Source organism: Lissotriton helveticus, chromosome 5_1, assembly GCF_964261635.1.
Source record: "Lissotriton helveticus chromosome 5_1, aLisHel1.1, whole genome shotgun sequence".
NCBI classification, from domain to species: Eukaryota; Metazoa; Chordata; class Amphibia; order Caudata; family Salamandridae; genus Lissotriton; species Lissotriton helveticus.
The window spans coordinates 2,104,903,225-2,104,923,818 of record NC_136065.1 but is presented as its reverse complement, the minus strand read 5'-3'; the positions used below and the strand labels follow the sequence as shown (position 1 = coordinate 2,104,923,818).

At 43.4% G+C, this 20,594-nt stretch overlaps 1 protein-coding gene across 2 annotated transcripts in view; it reads left to right on the top strand.

Annotated features, from left to right (window-relative positions):
- The window catches only part of STKLD1 (serine/threonine kinase like domain containing 1), a 392,522-nt gene that overhangs the window by 135,729 nt on the left and 236,199 nt on the right, over positions 1 to 20,594 (top strand). For both annotated transcript variants that reach the window (XM_078646124.1, XM_078646123.1), the window contains exons 9-10: positions 698 to 858; positions 1,623 to 1,753. In XM_078646124.1, coding sequence (XP_078502250.1) covers positions 698 to 858; positions 1,623 to 1,753 — 292 coding nt within the window. The remainder of the gene's footprint in view (positions 1 to 697; positions 859 to 1,622; positions 1,754 to 20,594) is intronic.

The following is a 20,594-nucleotide window of genomic DNA, read 5'->3' as shown; positions in this document are numbered from 1 at the left end:
CGTCCGCCAAGAGCTAAATCAGGCTCTAAGATTTACAGTTAGCCTCCCATCAGCTGGATTCTAGGTGCACACAAATTTGGTGCTGTAACCAAACCATGCCAAGATACTGACGGGGAAAGTTCTCAAAGTCAGAGAGCGTAGATGGGATTAGAGACAGTGGGCAATAAGACCCACCTCGTGCCAAGGAGCTAGCACAGCCACCCTTTACTCACCTAAGCCTGCTTGTAGTACAAGGAGAGTTTGGGGAGCTTGCAATGTTTTCAACAATCTTAGCCAAAGTCCAAGGGACCCCATTACAATAGTACAGAAATGACCCTGAACCAGAGCAGGTGAGTGGGCACAGTCACTCATGGGGTACCTTCAATCTCTATCTTTATAAAGTTAAGGAATTCTTACTGTATGTAGATTTTTTGTCACTGACCTTAAGAGGCGATTAATGATTCTACAAATGTGCACCTCAAGCAAAGAAAGTCCCCATGTTGGAGAGATCGGTGCATGTAAAAGCCTAGACTTTGACCACTATTACTTCTATCTATAACAGACAATTTTATTGGATCAAAGCACTTTGTGATAGTTCACTGGGCTTTGATCTCAAAAAAGAGATCTGGGCCTGTTGTGTCCTACAATGGCCATTGCTAAAATAGCAGCCATCTGAGGAAGTGTGCGAGTGTTTCACTCTGTTATATTTTGCATGCAGGACACAGAGATGGCCGCACTGCTCAGTGAACTGAGGCAAGATCCCAGTGTTCTCAAAAAGGCGCTGAAGACCATGAAGGACTCTGGCCAGTATGGCGCCGGACTGTCCCAAGTATTGCTGAAGATGCTGCAAGTCAATCCTGAAGAACGAGCCACTGCCAGGCAAGTTAAACCTGTCTCTTTCTCTCACCCCGGTGTGGGCATTGCTAGGCAAGTGATATCGGACTTCTCCTCACACCCAGAAATAGCCAGGTGCTTGAAAGTGATGTGTGTCTGCTCCCTCTCAGCCTGGAATGGTCAATTGTCTTCTTGGAGTCAGCAGGATTATAAACTGGAATATACTAAACACATGTTGAAAGATTCCAAAGGTTCTACATTTAAATGAGTTGTTTTACTGGAATTTACTGGCCAGGTATGCAAAGTTGTGAATATACACAGCAATGTTCAAAAGTTATTATATTAGGATCTCGAATGAAATGATAGGCTGTAAATGTGTACTGCAAGGTTATAATCCTAAAGAGGAAGTTTCTACATTTATACTATATGGTTCTAAATAAAATCATCTAGCCCACGGTACTTCAACCGCTTCTATGTGCTGTTCTGATAATTGTATAATTCTGTGTAATTGAGTATGCATTCAAATGAGTGCTTTAAATGGGGTAGAGGAATTGTTAGCCCTTGCAAAGTCAGGAAGGGTGTTCCATAGGATTTGATTCTAAAGAGGCAGCCACTGACCATTGTCTGAAAACTCCTTCATCACATTCAGCATCACCCTACCCACTGTTAATCCCACAAGCAGGGCCACCAACAAACAACTCCTGTCCAACACCTTCAAACTCACATTATAGGAAACCTACATACCATTCCCCAAGCACTTTACTGAAATAGATCCTAGCTGCCTCATTGCTCTTCTCTTACCTGTACAGGGAGCTGGCTGATCTACCATACGTGAAGGATTGCCTGGCCCTGTGTGGGTCACCTCTATCTGGACAGAAGAAAGACTTGCCTCCGGAAGCCGGAGAGGAACTTCTTGAAGGTGGAATCGAAACCACTCTTGGTAGGCAGAATATTCATCTAACTACAGCCATCATGTGTTCAAGGATCTAGTGGTATGGCAGGAATGGGGTGGCTTAAATCTGGCAGTTTATGTAACAATCTGGTAATCTAATTCATCTGGTACAAGCTTTCTCTCTTACTGATTGGCTTACTTTAAAACTGATACCAAAATCCATTGGCTTTGAAAGGGATGGAGCCTGGTGTTTCTGTGTGAGTCATGTTAGTACCAAATAACCCATGAGGTTGGTGAGTAAAGAAATGTCCACCAAGATGCTCTGTAGAAAAGATAGAATTATTCATGACACTATGTAGATCTCATAACTACACTTCCCACCCCTCCATGGCTCTTTCTATACTATGGGCTTTATTTCTGAACCAAGGTAAAGTAGTGACATAACCAATACCAACCAACCAATACTTCCCTGACCAATTCAACTATCCAGGCATCAATAGACTAATGATCTCCCCTCTCACTCTGACTTTTTCTAGGATGGGGGTCATCTGACTGTTTCAACCACCTGCGTCCTTCACTCCCCCAATGTATATTTAAGTGTGATGTCTTTGCTTATATATTTTATGATTCCTCATGTTCCACGATGTCTTGCAACTCCTTCTTTTCTTTGTGTATGTAAAGCGCTCTGATACCCCCGGGTCTAGCTAGCGCTATATAAAACTTTAGAAATAAATAACCTGACATAACCTTCATTCACACTTGTGTAACCAGACTGTGTATATTTATTTCACATTTTAGGATGCTTTCATGAATTTGAGGAACCATAATCTCTAGTAATAAAAAGGTTGACAATTGGAATTAGAGCTGTTTACTTGTAAGAAGGTGGTCCTGAGCTGAGTTAGTTATGTAGGTTAGAGCACTACCTAGTCCATTAACTTTCCAAAAGCATTTTCAATTCACTGGGTTACGCAGCACTCACACAACAATACAGAGTCTTAAAGCACCTGCCTTTGCCTGGTTTTGTAAATTTAGTGCTGCGTTATACACAGAAGATAACATGAAGTAAAGCAACACATTCCTGAAGCTGGGAAAATTAACTTTATTTCTTTGTGTAAAATGTATATGATCTACAACAGAAATATTGACTTTTCTCCATCAGAGATCATTGCAGAATTATGTCTTGTGTGTCTTATGTATTTCTCCTTGATGCACATTTGTTCCTTTGGATATCAGCTCTTAATTTATTGGGGAAAAAGCAATGCTTGGCGCATTTAGTTTTGCAATGATTAATGCATGGTTTTTATGCAACAGAACCAAAAAAAGCTTTATATTTCATGTAAGCTGTCTTTAAGCTGTGCATACCTCCCTCCCAGAGGAGATTGCACAGAAAATAAAATGCAGTGTTTAAGATGTAAATACATTTATCTTACATTAGATCTTTCATAGGGTAACAGACCTTTGAATTATTGCCAGTAGCCAGGATGAAAATCATTGATATTGCCCACCTAGTGGCATTAAAGATGTAAAAATAATACTGTAGTCCTTCCAACTCATTCTAGTAACCCTTGTGTCATGCCAATGAGATGGTTAGGATTACACTCTATCCCCAGTGGTCATTTTACCACTGTCATCCTCACTTCATGTGTTGGGCAGAGCTCAGTTAGCTGTGCATTTGTTATGTTCTTAAGATATTTCTTATCATTTCTACAGGAACCCATCTACAGCATTACACCATTTATAGAGAGAAGGGATGTGGGTGGTTCTTTGTGGAGTCTTTTTTCTCAGATTGTCCCAGAGAAGTTCTCTTCTCAGGTCCAGCTCCATTTTAATGAAGCTAAAGGGAATTCCTGCATAAAAATTCCCTTGTCTGGAGTTGTTCTTTGCAGTCTAACCTTCCTCTTTCTGACTACATCATGGCAAGAAAAGTCACAAAACTTTTTAGACTTTCCTATAAAACCATTGGTCTGTTTTCTAATGGCATGCATGAACACTACAGTCTCTAGCCCCATCTAAATAACATCTTAAAAGTAAGTAGGGTTTCTTTTTAAATTATGGAGTTTACCATGAGTGCATCTGTAGCCTCCTAGCAAACAATACCTCCTAAAGAATAATCATTTGAGACGAAGCATGAGGCAGGCCTGGCACAAGACATAAGAGGCTGAGAGGTGTTTGCCCGGCCTCACCCAAACAACTACAACTAGATCTTCAATGCCCTTGACAGCTCCTTTACCATCGACTGCTTTTTTCATCAGTGCCAAGAAACCAAAACCAGCTATTGTAGCCAAATTCTCTTCATTCACTGCCATTGTTGACATCTTGCCCAGAGGTTCAAAGGCAGCTCACTCATCTAAGACCACTGCAATCAGCAAGAAAACGTTATATTCACAGTCTGGGTCATGGCTATCCCTAACTCCTCCAAGCCCAATCTGTACATGGCAGCACTGTGAACAATAAAATCCTCATCAATAGCAGATTTATGTTTTTAATGATAAAGAGCGCTTGCTCTTTTTCACAGAGATGCCTATGTTGTATCACTTCTCTCCGATTGACCAACATAATGTCTGAATGATGAAGTACAGTCAGATATCGAGGATAAGCCCAGTACAGAAATGGCTATTTGTCATGTAACCTTGGTGGACTATGGCGAGAATGGGTGATTTTACCATCATGATACTTATGCCCTAGAATGGACCATAGGGAAGGAAGGGAAGGCGATTTGAAGTGGACAAAGATGAAGAGCAATACATGGTGAAAGGGAAGATTGATGTCTATATAATTTCCAGCAAAAACAGTCAAAGGATAGGCACTGCTCCTTAGGTGATTTTAGAGAGAAGCACTCAAGATGGTATGCCCATCCTATTTGTAAACCAACGATGGGTGGAGGGCCTTTTTACAATGTAATGTCAGCCCTGGTCTTAGACAGGTGTAAATGTAAATGTAAATGTAGTATACTTGTAAAGCGCACAGCTGCCCCAGCAACGGGGCGTCCTGGCGCTGTATAACTCTGGGGAACCCGTCCTGGCTTTCCCTGTGGGATGGTCCCTTGCTGGGAGTCCCCAAGGTGGAGCCAGGCATCCCCGGAATTGGTGGGGCCGTTGTGGAGATTAGGCAAGCTAATGCCCCGAGTGGCCGAGTGGAACCCCTGATTCGAGTAAGCACCGAAGCGAGAATTATCAAGTCCGCTGACCAAGGTCCACGACCCTGCTGCGTTGGGAATTGAACCCTGGTCCCAGGCTGACTTCTGCTCTCAGGCCTGCTGCCTCTAACCAGTGAGCCACACTACTCCACAGGTTGATGGATAAAGTACATGGTTGCCAAAATGTTGCACATTGGTGGGCATGCTAAACTCTGTGGTCTCAGCACCAACCCAAAAATGCTGCAAGAGCACACTATTTCTATGCTCTGTGATACCAGAGAAAAGGGCAGGCATCTAAAGGCATTTTCCAAGATAAAGGCCACCACTGAAGCCACAGTTGTGAAAGCCTATAAAGATATTGCTGTGCCATCTTACTATAACAATTCAATATGGAAAGAACTAGCGACGTTACTGAACAAGCAATGCTGAGGACGCAATGCCCCTTGTAATTTCTTCCCCATCAATTTGCCAAGATGTCAGCCTTTTGGCCTTTCCCCTGACTTCTAACCTCACTTAGCCAAGTGAAGTTGGGATCTCCACTTGACCCAGCCCCCGCTCCGCATCTTAGCTCAAGGCCCAATGATTTTTTCTCAAGTTCTATTAGCATTACGGAACTTGTCACTTTCCTCAGTCGTAGTCCCCCAAAAATGGAAACACGCAGTGTTCAACACCCCTGCTGAAAAAACAAATCTTAACCCCTCATGTCTGGGAAACTATAGGCCCCTGTTGCCGGTGCATCCAAACATCTGGAGAAACATGTTAGCCTCACAGCAGTACATACAATGTACACGACACACAAAGCGCACTACTCATTGACTGCTAGGGTTCTAACCAACATGCATGTATCTCAACAAAGTAAATACAATTAAACAACCGTATGTGATTATGAATTCTCTTTTATACTTCAATCTTAATATTTCTTTGATATATTAGCTCGATCAACATATACCGATTCATCAAGCTTAATTAGAGCTTACACAAATGTTAACAATGGTACATGGCAGACAATGTTACATCACACTGCTTTGTCATCAATATCCATGTTTTAACTAATTAAAAGCTTCATTTCCCTCCTTCTTTTTCCCAATGCATTTCGGTTTCTCATAACCCTTCGTCAGGGGGACTGCGAAAATAATGTTTGGATGTTTATACAGTCTATTCATAAACTTTCAGGAACAGGATACAAATGAAACACATAAATGAACATTGTATCTAAAAGATACTTAATTATGAGAGGAAGCCATATTTGATGTGTTCTCCAGTCCACTTTATTGAGAATCATGTATTTTTGTTGGAACCCTAGCGGTTAATGAGTAGTGCGCTTTGTATGGCGTGTCCATTGTAGATACACCTATGAGGTTATTGATCACAGCGACATGAGCAGGTCCTGTCACAAGGCAGCACACATTTGAATAATTGGTTTAAAAATTCAAGAAGTACAGAGTAAATTAGAGTTTGGGCTAATTAATTATTTTTTCAGAAGAAACATGTTAGCCTGTTATATAGCTCCTATATATCCTTATATCGTGTTAAGTTAGCATAGGTACATTTGAGATTTAAACGCCATTTTTCCTTTCTTGCAACTTCTGCACACGACCCTTAATTGTTGACTTAGCTTTCAACCTAGTTGTTTGCCGTGGTGTATGTGAGAATAATATGTTATTGCTCTGATATCAGTTTTGTTTAATAAACCATGTCTGCACGGAGAGTGCTGAAGTTTCAGGAGCAACACGATATGGAATTGTTATGAGGTCTGATCTCCACGCCTTCATAGTCATAACACAAGTGCAGCCTTTGCCAACTTGGGCTTGAGGCGGGATTGATATTGCTTTGCACGAGAATGGTTAACACACTTGATGCGGTGCACATGCAGAGAGAGCTGGTGTATGCTGATGTGATTCCTTCATGCTAGGACACTAAGGTATGGGCCCGCCCTAAAACAACCCAAAGAGACCTTCTTAGCTAATAATATAATATATGTGTTAGGGAGGGTGAGATATAAGTGTTGTTAACTCTTATTCATTACAGCATGTTAACATGCTGTCACCATTCGCTTTTTATGTCTTAGTAACTATGCTGATAATTTTGATACTGATAATAAGTATACTTGTATTATCTAAGATACTGCGCCTGAGAAGACGGCATTAGTAAATAAACATTTCAAATGCACATGTGTCTTCTTTACTCCATGTTCTGGTTTGTAATGATAAATATAACGAAAGAGTGTTCATGAGTCCCACGTACCCTGAGGTACTGTAAGTTCATGTTCTGGTTTGTCTAAACATTGGGAGTTTGATATGTCCAATGAGACACTGTAGCTAGCTCGGTAAGGGGTGAGTTGGTTGCTAAGGTAAGTTTTGGGACACCCTAATTTGCCGAGGTTCCACTCCTCTGTGCACAGTTCTGTGTGAGTACAGAAACCCTGCAACATGGCGCCCAACGGTTTCGGTGGTCTTATATCATGACACTCGAGTAGTTTATCGTTCATGCCTTAACCCCTTCACATCCGTTTCCGGAAAACGGGGTGTCGGTGAAACCTACCTATTTTTTGAAATAGGTCTTTATTCAAGCTTGATTCTTTCTTAAACGGTTTCTTTGAATTACTACCCAGTTGTGCTACAAAGTTTTCTTTGTGTGTTCTTGTTTCCAGTGTTGTCATGGCGGCGGTGGCTATTGCGCAGCATAGTCGCGTAGCGGTACGCAACCATCTTCAGACGTACCAGGTCCCGGTAGATGGGATGGCTGTGATTTTCGTGGTATGTGCAGATCCGGCGTTTCCTTACGAGTTGTTTTACTCTTGGGTTACGTTTCCGGCTGTGGACGCTAATTCTGGTTTGTTCCACTCCTACACTGCCTCGGATGTCCCGGCTGAATATACGCCGTACAGGGCATTGGAAATACCTATTGATCATTGGCAGCATCGAGTTTGGTTTGATGGCGCCCTCCCCCACTCTTTGTCCGCTGCGAGGTTAGGTCCACTCTCAATTCCAGGTACTAATTGGCCTGCGTTGGGTGGCTTTACCCCGCACCCGAATCACGGGGCTTGTACCCTAGCAGAAATTCGCAGGCTACATGTTGTTTCCATTTCCGTGATTCGTGCATTAGTCCAAATTGGTGGTCCCCAGGGTGGGTGCGGCCGTTCCCGTGGATCGAGGCGGAATGCGTCTCAATCCAGTGATGGTTAATTCGGTTTTTGGTGCTCGTCCGGTTGACAACGATGACTTCCCATTCTGGCTAGCGGAGAAGTTTGATCAACTGGAGGCGGTTTTTCCGAATTCTACTCCTGCTGATAAACATAGAATGTTAACGATTACTCTACCGAAGGATATTACTCCTGAACTTGCTGACTGTGAAAGCTGGGGAAAAACATTTGCGGCAGTTTATACAAGGTGCTTCGGCACCCCGTCTATGACTGCCCTGCCTGAAATCATTAGACGTGTTCAGAATGATCATGGTCCAGAGGCAGCGGTTGAATTGGGTATGCGCCTGTGTGGTTCTTTTGAGATTGTAAGTGATCTCATTCTCTCCAATGTTAAAGGAGATGCAGTTAACTTTCAGGTGTCGAATGCTTTGGCTGCTCTGCCCGATGCCGACAAACCCCGCCAGTTAGCAAAGATTGTGGTGGCCGCTTATAAGACAATTGGCCGCACAAGTAGAGGTCTGAAATATTTTCCAGTAAAGGAGAAAAAACAACCTCAGGGACAATCTGCAGTGACAGATGTCCAGCCCAAGTCCAAAAAACAAAATTGGCCTAAGAAACAGACACAGGGGAAGAAGAATACACAGACTCAGGAATCTTTCCCTGCAGTACAAGCACCTGCGCCGACAGAAAAAGTTTATGATTTGCGCGATCGCGCGATGATTAAATCACCTGATCGATTTCAGGGTTCTGATCAACGCTCTCCTCGTTCCTTTCAGGACACATCGGCCCTGAAGACCGGTGGAGGAGGAGGGGGTGGACGTGGACGTGGTGGCCAACAAGGACGTGGTCAGTCCCGCCAGACGGACGGCGCAGTGAAGCAGGAGGATTCTACGCCTAAGCGTCCGCAGTTTGCGAAGAAGAAAGTCGCAGCCTTAACAGCGCATAGATATGCCACAGATAGTGAGAACGCGGCTTCGGAATCTGACGTGGGCTCTGACCTTGCTGGACAGCGCGGCGGAGATTACCATAGTCAGAGAGGCGCTCCGTCCACTACTGAGGGTGACAGCGACTGAAGTGTTTGTTGTAATAGAAACAGCCGATACGAGATTAGCTCCCCCTGAAAGACTTTTTGAAATTGTCCTGTTAATTGAGGGTGACATACAGCGTACTGTCAGAGGGGTATTTTGGGAGAACCTTTCGTCTACGTACGACATTTTGCTTTCCGAGGCTGACTGGCCCCCACCTTTTGTGCTCGCAGCGCCGCGAGGGGAGGAGGTGATCCTTCCCAGTTTCGCGCACACTGTCTCGACTGAGCATGCGCAGCATTTTGCAGAAGAGTGGGCTCGGGCTCTTGCACCGGCTCTCTACCGCAACCAATGTGGTTGGGACAAATTGTCCCCTTGCCACGAAATTCCTTTGCGGTCCGAGCCGCAGCCTCAGCCTCAATATCCCATACGGCGTGAAGCTAAAGCAGCCGTCGCAGAAACCCTTGAACAATTGAATATCAGGGAGTTATTGAAACGTGTGTGTCACCAATGAATAATCCCCTTTTTACTGTGACCAAACCTGACGGATCATATCGTTTGGTATTGGATTACCGGCATTTGAACTCGCATTGCCGTAACTGTGCAGTACAGAATACTCACGGCTCTGCCCTAGTGGATAGTCTAGTGCGTAAGCGTTTCAAGACAACGCTTGACATTTCCAATGGTTTTTATGCTCACAGACTGGATGACTTTAGCTCCCAGTGGACAAGTTTTACGTCCGCTGGGGTGCAAAAACGCTTCCGGCGACTCCCAATGGGCTACAAAAATAGTCCTGGAGTCTTCACCTCCAGAATAGTCACTCTGTTGGAGGGAATCGATCCAGATGCATGTTCTTATGTAGATGATATTTATCTCACAGACGACGAGATATGGATGCATCTGTGTCGAGTGAATTCCATAATTTGTACCTTTGCTGATATGGGTTACAAATTTAATTTTGCAAAATCGCACATTGCAGAACACACGGTGTTGTTCCTCGGCTATGAGCTGAACAATGAAGGTAGAGGTTTGGCTCCTCACTTCTTGGAGAAATGCGCACAATTGCGCGCTCCTACAACACTGAAAAAATTACAGTCTTTGCTGGGTTTCTTGAATTTCGGCAGAACTTACATTCCGGAATATGCCCAGCGTATCAAGCCTTTGTATGCTTTGATACAACCAACTTTCTCAAAATCATGCTGGCTGCCTGAGCATTCAGCCATTTTGCAATCCTTGCAGGCTGATCTGCTCGCTTCTAAATATTTACTGACTCGTGATAACCACACCAACCTGGTAATAAGAATAATTCCTGGGACGGTGGGTTTCACATACCTCACTTTTAATGAAGGTGACACAGTACCTATTGCTTACAAGTCACACTTGTACACTTCGGCTGAGATGCGGTTTCCCACAGTGGAAAAGGTTTTAACTGCTGTACAGATGGCAATTCTTAAGGAACGAGCACTGTCTCAGGGGAAACGCATGCTAGTGGTAACACCCTGTCCTCACTTGGAGGCAGTCACAAAAGCCAGTGTACCGAATTCAAAAGCTTTGCACCCTCGGTGGATTCAGTGGGCTGCGTCATTGTCATCCACGGATGTCATGTTTATTTTTGACGCCTCCTTACGGTCGCAAGAGTACTTGCAGTATGAATTCGTTCATCCTGCTCCTCTGGCTATGCGACCTTTGGAGGACTTCCATTGCATCATTTACACTGATGGGTCGGCGCAGGTTGCGCATGGCTCTAAACATGCCTACGTTTCCGCATGCGCCATTGTGGTAGGTGCTATGTTGGATGATGAGTTCATTTCCAGGGAAGTGCACACGTTGCCCCTGGGCGATTGCACCGCACAATTGGCAGAGCTTCGTGCTCTCTTACTAGCTTTGGAGTACGCAGATCCAAGTGTTACTACTCTAATTGTAAGTGATTCTTACTACTGTGTCCAGTCTTACAATGAAAACTTGTTCTTTTGGATTCAAAATGATTTTCATGATTCCAAGGGTAGCACAATAAAACATAAAATGATCTGGGTTCGAGTGGCAGAGCTTAAGGCTATGTTGCCACTCGTTTATGTGATTCATACTCTCGGTCATCAGCGCGTAGGAGTTCACGCTGTTGGCAACTCGCTTGCTGATGAAGCAGCGAAATCAGCAGTATCTACATACTTAGTTGCAGCAGTTACTAGGTCTAAAACCAAGATTGATAGCGACATCTTGGCAGCGATTGCTGCCTCTGAGAAGGGAAGTAAACATCCTGCGGGATTCCCTTCGAAGTATAAATACCACTTAAGTCCCGAAAAGGTTCCTTTTGTGACAATTCCTGATGTTGGGGAACGGCTGATTCCCAACTCGGATCGCAGAAAAGACTTGATTACAGCGGCTCATGAAGGTGTGGCATCTGCGCATGCGGGCGTCTCAGCCACTGTAACGCAACTACAACAACGTTTCTGGTGGCGGGGACTGTACAAACAGACGCGTGATTATGTCCTTCTTTGTGACATATGCCAGCAGATTAAACCTTCAACTGCTACGCGTCCGCCACAGACTCAGTTGTACATTTCTAATAAACCACTAGGCTGTGTTTATTTAGATCACTGCGGTCCATTTTCATCTGATACTGCGTATAAGTACATCTTAGTAGCAGTTGACTCATGCACACGCTTTGTGTGGGTATGGCCACATCGCAGCGCTGATTCACGGACTGTCATTAGAGATTTGCGTATCTTTATAGGGATTTTTGCCTGTGGTACCTTCCATTCGGATCAGGGTCCGGCTTTCGCCTCTAAGGCGTATAAGGATGCCATGACTTCGATGGGGGTCCAAGTCAAGTTTTCGTCACCCTACAGACCTGAGGGTAATAGTGTAGTTGAACGAATGAACCGTGATTTAAAGCAATCTTTGACAGCCCGAGTTATAGGCACTGGCAGAAACTGGCTGGCTCACCTCTATGGCGTGCAGCGTGCTCTTAATAATCTCCCTAGAAGGTCTCTGGGTGGGCGGACCCCATACGAAATGCTCTTTGGCATCAAGATGTACGTCCCTGACCTTGACGGTCTAGACTCTGTGGTTCGCGCCGCTTCCTTTGACGCAGATGAACATTGCAATGTTTTACAGAATCTACAAAAGACCAGAGACAGTCTTGCAAAGGAACATTTGTCCTCCACGTCGGATGATGCGTTGCAGATCCCGGTAGTTGGCTGGCTACCCCAAGTCGGAGAACTGGTTCGAGAGAAGATCGACAACAAGAAAGAGTTTGGTCCCTCCTATCGAGCTCCAGTCCCAGTGCTTGGAGTGAAGGGCACAAGAACAGTCATTTTACCACCACTTCCAGGTCGTAAGGAAAACAGGTTTATTTCTATTGACAATGTCAAGATACACAGAGTGGCCGATTCTTCTTAGCATGACACCAGCTGTTTCCTGTCCTACCATTGTGAGAAATTCAATAATGCCCACTGCTTCTACTATTGAACCTGAAGTGGCCATCGAATTACCTGCTGTTTCCAGTCCTTTATTAAATAATTTACCAGGAACTAACATTGATGAGACAGACTATACATACCCCACTGATTTGTCCATGCCTGACCTGCAAGCTCGTTTAGCCACGGAATCCAGATTTTCATTTGACTCTGCTTCCCTTGCCTCGAAAAAACCCTCTCAAATTGCGGTATATGCTAGCCTGTTTAAAAAACATTTTTTGATTCCTCCTTGGATATACATTTGGCTGGTCCTTTTTTCGGTTTACCTTTTTATGTCAATTGGTTTTGTGTTTTATTTTTTTCGAATTATGAATGGACACTATGTCGAGGAGAGAACTTGCATTACTCATTTAAATGGAACTTTGGCCCCACTTTCCTCTTCACATTCTACACACAGATTAAAAAGAGACTTGACTTTGGTTAACATCACAGCATGGCCTGTTCTGGATGGAATCGCGTGGGATGCAGTTCGTTTTCAGATTCATGGCCCAACGGAAGTCGTTAATGTTCCTAATGTACTAAGAGTTAATATGGGGGATGTGGTGAAACAAAACATTCGTTCTGATGATTGGGATGTTAATGCTGTGGAAAGTTTGTTTTCTGATTTGAAGTACTATGCTGCATTTGACGCTGAGGATTTATATTTAGAATCTGCTAATTATGGTGAATTGTTCTGTTACCAACATTATGGCAATCACTTCTTACACAAGACATCTTCCCGAAGGGATGCTGTTAATTTTACTCAGTGGGAACATTGCCCGGCACCTACACAAGGGAGTTCGGAAACGTTTCTTAAAAAGTATACTTATTTCACTGACTTTAACCAGACCAATCCCGAGTCCTTTTATTTTAAATTTCACAAACAGCCACTGTCCAAGGTTAGACTTACCGATACAAAATTGTTGTATTCAAAGGCCTTCCTAGATCAATTAGTTACTGGGGGCTATGAGTTATGGAAGGAAACAATAGACCTTAAATCGGTTTGGGGTTCAAGGGCCTGGCAGGTACGAGGCACTGAGGCTTTGCACCGTGCATGTCTCATCCCGAATCATATGTTGTTTTTAAATGAAACCATTTCCCAGACCACATGCTTTGGATTGGCTACATCTAAAAGGTTAAACACCCCGTCTTTCCCGGAGTTGGAGGAATATGAGAATTGGAGTAATTTTACTCAATTGTCCATTAAAGATATACAGGCTCTGCTTCTTAATTCCTCCTTTAACATTTCCAGTATGAATCCCAAGGGTTGGCTGCTTTGGCACCGTAGTGCTGATTCTTGCCAAAAAAGATTTTTAAATATAACTGACGGTTTTAAGACTGTTAGATCAGATCCCCGGTTTGATTTGAGTCATACTGTCACCTCTTACTCTGTGGGCAAGTTGTGTCAGGCTTGGCTGAAACATTCAACTTTACCTGCGGTTAAGTATCACCTTTCCAAATTGAATGCAGACGTGGATTTGAATGATTTCATTAAAGGCCCAGCTAGTGGCAGGTCGAAAAGGTGGTTATATGGAGTTTACAATGAAATTTGGAAACTCTCACAGATTGAGGCTGCTTCACGCCTTAGGGCTATTGATCAGGCGAATCTTGAGAAAGTGCTTGCAGTGGTTGACAATAGCATTAATGTGCTTTCCTCTAGAATTTACACATTAGATAATATTGTGTCGTCTGTTGTTGATATTGTGCATGATGAAGTGTCAGTATTATACCATGGTCAAAATCAATTACGGTCAATCATGCAGTTTGCATGGACACTTCAGACTCTGAAAATGGGTAAAATTCCCTGGGGATACATGAACGTTTCCTCTTTATTTGCACCGTTTAATTTGACAGACAAACAACGCTTGCTTTCAATGCGTGATGCTTCCTTTTCTATGCTACATATTGAAAGGTTGGAATCTTTACCTTTTTCTGTGGCAGAAGCCACTGCTGCTACGTGGCTTATCCACGGTTTAATAACGCTGCCTTTTGCTTTATATAAGTTTTCAAATTGTATGAAATATGTGCCAATAGGTCGTTTTGAACCCTTAGGTAGCGGTTTTCTTCATGAGGTCTGGTCACTCCCATACACATACAGATGTTTCAAGGATGAACAGGAGGTTTATCTAACAGGGGATGAGTGTACTGAGACGCCAGATCATTCTTTAATGTGCAGACACATACAGTTACACGGTTCATGTAACAAGGACCGACCGAATATGGCTTGCGTTTTACAGGGCACGCCAGTTCCTGCTATCATCCCCACGTTTAAATTGTTAGAGAATGGTAGTTATTTAATGCTCAATAATGAAAACTGTTGTGGGTTAATTAAAGGTATAGCTTTCATAGTAACAGTAAGTGAGCGAGTTATTTGCTGCAGAAATGTTCTTTATCCTCCCACACGTGAACATAGGGAGTCTTCCATTTGGCCACAGATACCGACCTTGGGAGCAGAATTCAGCGGCATGGCTAGAATAAGAGCTCTATTGTCCCAGAAAGAGGTGGCCTTGAGCTCGGCCCGTGAAACTTTCGTGCTTCACATTGCTAACACGCGTACGGAGGTTCAGGCTCTTTTAAATACTGATTTGCCTTTGCATTTCGGAGCCATGGTTCGTTCTATCTTTAACGCATCCTCCACAACGGGCCTAGCACATTTTTTTAAAGTTGTTAGCGGTGGTCTCGTGACTTCCTTTGAGAAGATTTTTGGAGTCATCCCTGCCTTCTTCCATTCTATTTTTTCATCCTTATTTGGAGGGTTCCCGTTTTTACTTGCATTAGCGGCTGGCGCTTTGGTGGTTTTCTGCCTTTTTAAATATGGATGCCCTTCCTGTGCAAGACCACGCTCAACTGCTACTGACGCGGTTTCGCAACCGCATGCTTGATTATTATGGCACACTGCCGTTGGCGACTCTAAGCACGGCGTTTGGATTATCTTTTCGGTTCTCCTATTTCACCTGTGTCCAGCCTGTATTTCGCTGCCTGACCTGTGATTTCCTTTGGGCCATTGATTTGTGTCTCTGCGGACCGATATCTTCTGACGTCGATTTTGATCAACTGATGAGTCCTATCATTGCTCACGAGTTGGTTTGTTCTGACGAAAGGATTATGGCCTTGGCGGTGGCACATGGACTAATGGGTCCCTGGGATGTGTTGTCGGCAGCGCAAAATTTCTTGGAACGAAGTTTTCTTGAGAACCCACCGAGCTGTCCTCTGATGGTTATAGAGGATCCGGTGCTGGGAGATCACGTATGTTCCTTTCATCTTTTAAATTGGATGGCTGAACTGTTTTCGGATGAGGACAGTGACTTCCTCCTGGAGGCTGTTGCAGCTTACTTTTCATATACAGTCTTATCATAAACAATGCCTCGAATTGACATGCTGATTAATAGCATTTCCTTGATTTTATTGACTTTTGGTCAAGACATTTTATTTTTTGCTTGCCTATTGGCTTGAGCCACATTATAATTGTGGGCTATTTTTTAGCATTAGTTTTTATAATTGAATTTTTATTCATGCTCATTTATTGTTGGATTCTGCTCTCATGTGATGGCACTTCTGTTGTCTTATTTAGTCCGTTCTCGGATCATGGGGGGGTGTTATATAGCTCCTATATATCCTTATATCGTGTTAAGTTAGCATAGGTACATTTGAGATTTAAACGCCATTTTTCCTTTCTTGCAACTTCTGCACACGACCCTTAATTGTTGACTTAGCTTTCAACCTAGTTGTTTGCCGTGGTGTATGTGAGAATAATATGTTATTGCTCTGATATCAGTTTTGTTTAATAAACCATGTCTGCACGGAGAGTGCTGAAGTTTCAGGAGCAACACGATATGGAATTGTTATGAGGTCTGATCTCCACGCCTTCATAGTCATAACACAAGTGCAGCCTTTGCCAACTTGGGCTTGAGGCGGGATTGATATTGCTTTGCACGAGAATGGTTAACACACTTGATGCGGTGCACATGCAGAGAGAGCTGGTGTATGCTGATGTGATTCCTTCATGCTAGGACACTAAGGTATGGGCCCGCCCTAAAACAACCCAAAGAGACCTTCTTAGCTAATAATATAATATATGTGTTAGGGAGGGTGAGATATAAGTGTTGTTAACTCTTATTCATTACAGCATGTTAACATGCTGTCACCATTCGCTTTTTATGTCTTAGTAACTATGCTGATAATTTTGATACTGATAATAAGTATACTTGTATTATCTAAGATACTGCGCCTGAGAAGACGGCATTAGTAAATAAACATTTCAAATGCACATGTGTCTTCTTTACTCCATGTTCTGGTTTGTAATGATAAATATAACGAAAGAGTGTTCATGAGTCCCACGTACCCTGAGGTACTGTAAGTTCATGTTCTGGTTTGTCTAAACATTGGGAGTTTGATATGTCCAATGAGACACTGTAGCTAGCTCGGTAAGGGGTGAGTTGGTTGCTAAGGTAAGTTTTGGGACACCCTAATTTGCCGAGGTTCCACTCCTCTGTGCACAGTTCTGTGTGAGTACAGAAACCCTGCAACAAGCCACCATCTCTCCATCTTGCTAGAATCTAATAATCTTCGCCACTACACCTAATCATTTTCTTAGAATGTTCATTTGGTGATTTGTTCCTTTGGTAGCGGCACTGACATGCTTCTGCACGTTGAGCTTCTTGTCAAGAGTTAGATCCACAGATCTTGCAGAGTCAATGACTTGTGGAATGCAGTTGAGGCTGTTAGATGTTTCAAACATTCTTCGATGACAGGTGACTGGTTGGGGGGGGGCAAAAAGGAGTTATTCTTTTTATTTGTAGAGTTGTGTTAAGAGAACTGATGTCTTCTGGGGTGGAGATTTTTAGGAATAGCTGGGTATCGTCAGCATACATATGGTAGTGGGTGTTAGATGAACTCAGAATTTCCGTCAGAGGCTCCATGGACGAGTTGAAAAGAGTAGGCGAATGTGAAGAGCCCTGTGGGAACCCTAATGTGACTGGACTGGTTTGTGATAGCAAGTGATTAACCTTGACTCTTTGTGTCCTGTTTTGAAGATAGCTGAAAAACCAGTTATGGACTGATCCTGTTAGTCCCATACGGCGTTCCAAAAGGTCCAGTACCTTGTCATGCTTGACAGTATTGAATGCCGATGAAAGATCAATGAGAATTAAAAGGAAAGAGTGATTCTGATCTGACATTTGTAGTGCATCGTCCACTATCTGTGTCAGAGCTGATTTGGTGCTGTCGCCTGCATGGAAGCCGCATTAAAATTGGTCTAACAGTTGGAATTGCTCAATGTGGTTACAAACCTGGATGTGAACACATTTTTCAAGGAGCTTCATCAGAGAAGGAATATTGGAGATAGGTCGGAAGTTGTTTGAGTCAGTTTGGTCAGCTTTTATTTTTTTAGGATTGGGGAAACCTGACGCGACTCTAGGCAGTCAGGATAGTGCCTAGAAGGAGCGAGGTATTAACAATCGTGGTCCAAAGTGGGAGTATGATCTCCTTGAAGAAGTTAGGAGGAAGAGGGTTGTTGAAATGGCTTGAGGGTTCTTAGGATCTTATGGATGGAATTTTCATCAAAGTTTCTGAAAGAGTTCCAAGAGGCATTGCTTTTGGGGAGGTGCCTAGGAGGACAAGAGGGAGTAGATATCGGTGGCAGAGAGGATTCTTTAATGTGGGAGACAACGTTGTTCGAAGGCCATCTGAAGATCAATGCTCATGGTTCCTGTCTTCGTTAGAAAGAAGGAAGAGAATTCCTTGCAGTTTGGTAGCAGACTAGATCCAGCAAGTGATGGATTAGGAGCGCAGTTCAATTGTGCTTTTATGAGTTCAAAAAGATTTTGGGGTCAGTTACTGGCTTGGTCTAGCTGGTTTCTGAAGAAATTAGCTTTTGAAGTTCTGATGCTTTTGTAGTATTTGTTCCTTAATGATCTCTGGTGCTTTAGATGTTCAAGGGCAAGAGCAGATCTCCACTGACGTTCAGCTGTCCTTATGTTGCGTCTCTCTGCATTGAGACTACCATTATACCAAGGTTTAAAATATTTTGTGGGCACTCTTTTTAGTTGTAGAGGAGGTATCAAGTCAAGAACAGTCTCCATGGAACAAATGTAGTGGTTCTTAAGATCATGGACATCTGACATCTCTCCAGGAGGAGGTAGGATGTTGTGGCTGAGAGAGATTAAAGTTCATTACGGGTGATGTTGTGCATGCTCCTTTTCCAGAGTCTGCCTTTGGTTAGTTGAGCTGTGTTGGCTATCACAAGTTCTGTGATGAGGAATGTGATGTACTGGTGGTCGGTCCAATCGCAGGGAGGATAGACTCCAATTGAATAGAATTGGGCTTCGCAGTGATAAGATCTAAGGGTGACCCTTTGTTGTGTGTGGGCTTGTCACAGAATTGGATCAGGTCAAGATCAGAAAGGAAGGTTTTTAAAGCTGTTAACTGCAGGATCATTCAGATATTTCCAGGGATGGTGAAGGAAGACTTGAGTACATTGTTGACCAGTGTTTGTTACTATGGTTTCCATGATTTGTTCTGTGAACCCCAGATTGTCTCCTTCTGGGTGATATAATGTGCGTAGTTTGCATAGAGGTCTGTTGTTGCATGAGATATTGAGGCATTTGTATTCGCAGGCAGATAAAATGTGGGTTTGTGAATGTTTGACAGAAAGGTTGATGCTGAGTACGCAGGAAAAAGCTCCACCTGGCCCACTGGGTCTATCCAATCTGTTTATGCCATGGTTAGGAGGGATTAGAATGTCAAGGATTGGAGCAGAGGAGTCGTTTAGCTAGGTTTTAGTCAGGATCAGGAGGTCAAGATCATATGTGAGGATAAGGTCAGCAATATCTCCTGCATGTCTAGAATATAACCTGCAGTTGATTAGCATCAAAAGCACATAACTCTTGTCGAAAGGCTTGCAAATAAGGGATAGGTGATCAGGTGTTGAAATAGCTTAAATCCTTCCTCAAAGACAGAACTTTTTCAGGTGTGGGACCAAGCATGTTTTCCTGATATTTTGTCTTTAAAATATGGAGTACCTCAGGGCTCCACGTCAAGTCCCACTCTGCTTAAGATTTACCTGCACCCTCTTGCAAAGCTAGTCCAATCTTTTGGCCAGTCTATAGTGTTTGTATGTTGACGATACACAATTGGTTGTTTTGATTACTCCAGAACAAGGAACTAACTGCAGTCAACTTGTCCCCTGTCTTAAAGAGGTAACCAACTGGATAGCCAACTGTTCCTTCAAACTAAACGGGGCCAGACAGAGCTTACGCTGCTAGAAAATAATAAAGTTAAGAGAGAGCATCTCCCCTGGCCGGAATGCTTAGGAGCGGCCCCAACCCCGAAAATTAAATTAAAAGTACAGGCTAGCTCCCTAGCCGCAAAATGCTTCGGCCCTCTCAGACTCCAAAGGAAAGTGCTAGATCTCCTGCCCCCTCTGGCACAGAGACTCATCATCCAGGCCCTGATTATCTCTCAGCTGGATTACTGGAATTCCCTATATTGAGGTTCTCTTTGCTATGTCTAGAAAATACTATTCAAAATGCCGCTGCTCGTCTCCTCTTCAAAATCCCAAGGCACTGATCCACAAGGAGGGCCTTGGCTGACCTTCATTGGTTACCTATAGAGCAACGAGTTAAATTTAAATCTCTCTGCATCATCTACAGGGCTTTCCACAGGAAGAGGCTTTTTACAGGAAGGGCCTTCAAATTCTTCTTGCCCTAGTTGAACCTTAAAACCCCAGCAGATCTCTAAGGTTTGCTACTCTTTCTCTTGCAAAAACACCCAATATCCGTAGATCCAGATGCGGTGATCGCTCCTTTAAACTTCTGGCATCTAGATTGTGGAACTTCTCACATTGCGTCAGTTGGACTCTGAATTGGCCTTCAGGAAAGCTTTAAAGACAGGGCTTTTCTCTTATCTTCTTTTGCTCAGATCATAACTGGGCTGACTTCTGACCTGCTGTTTTGAGACAGTGCTGGGAAGCCTCCGGGTAACCATGCGCTCTACAAATCGACTAGATTAGATTGGATTATAACTTCATATCTGATGACAGGTAAGGCAAAGACAAACCATAAAGAAAGTGTTTAAATATCATTAGGATCACTCCAGTTATTTCCGAAGACAAAATGTGCAGGGGGATTTGGCA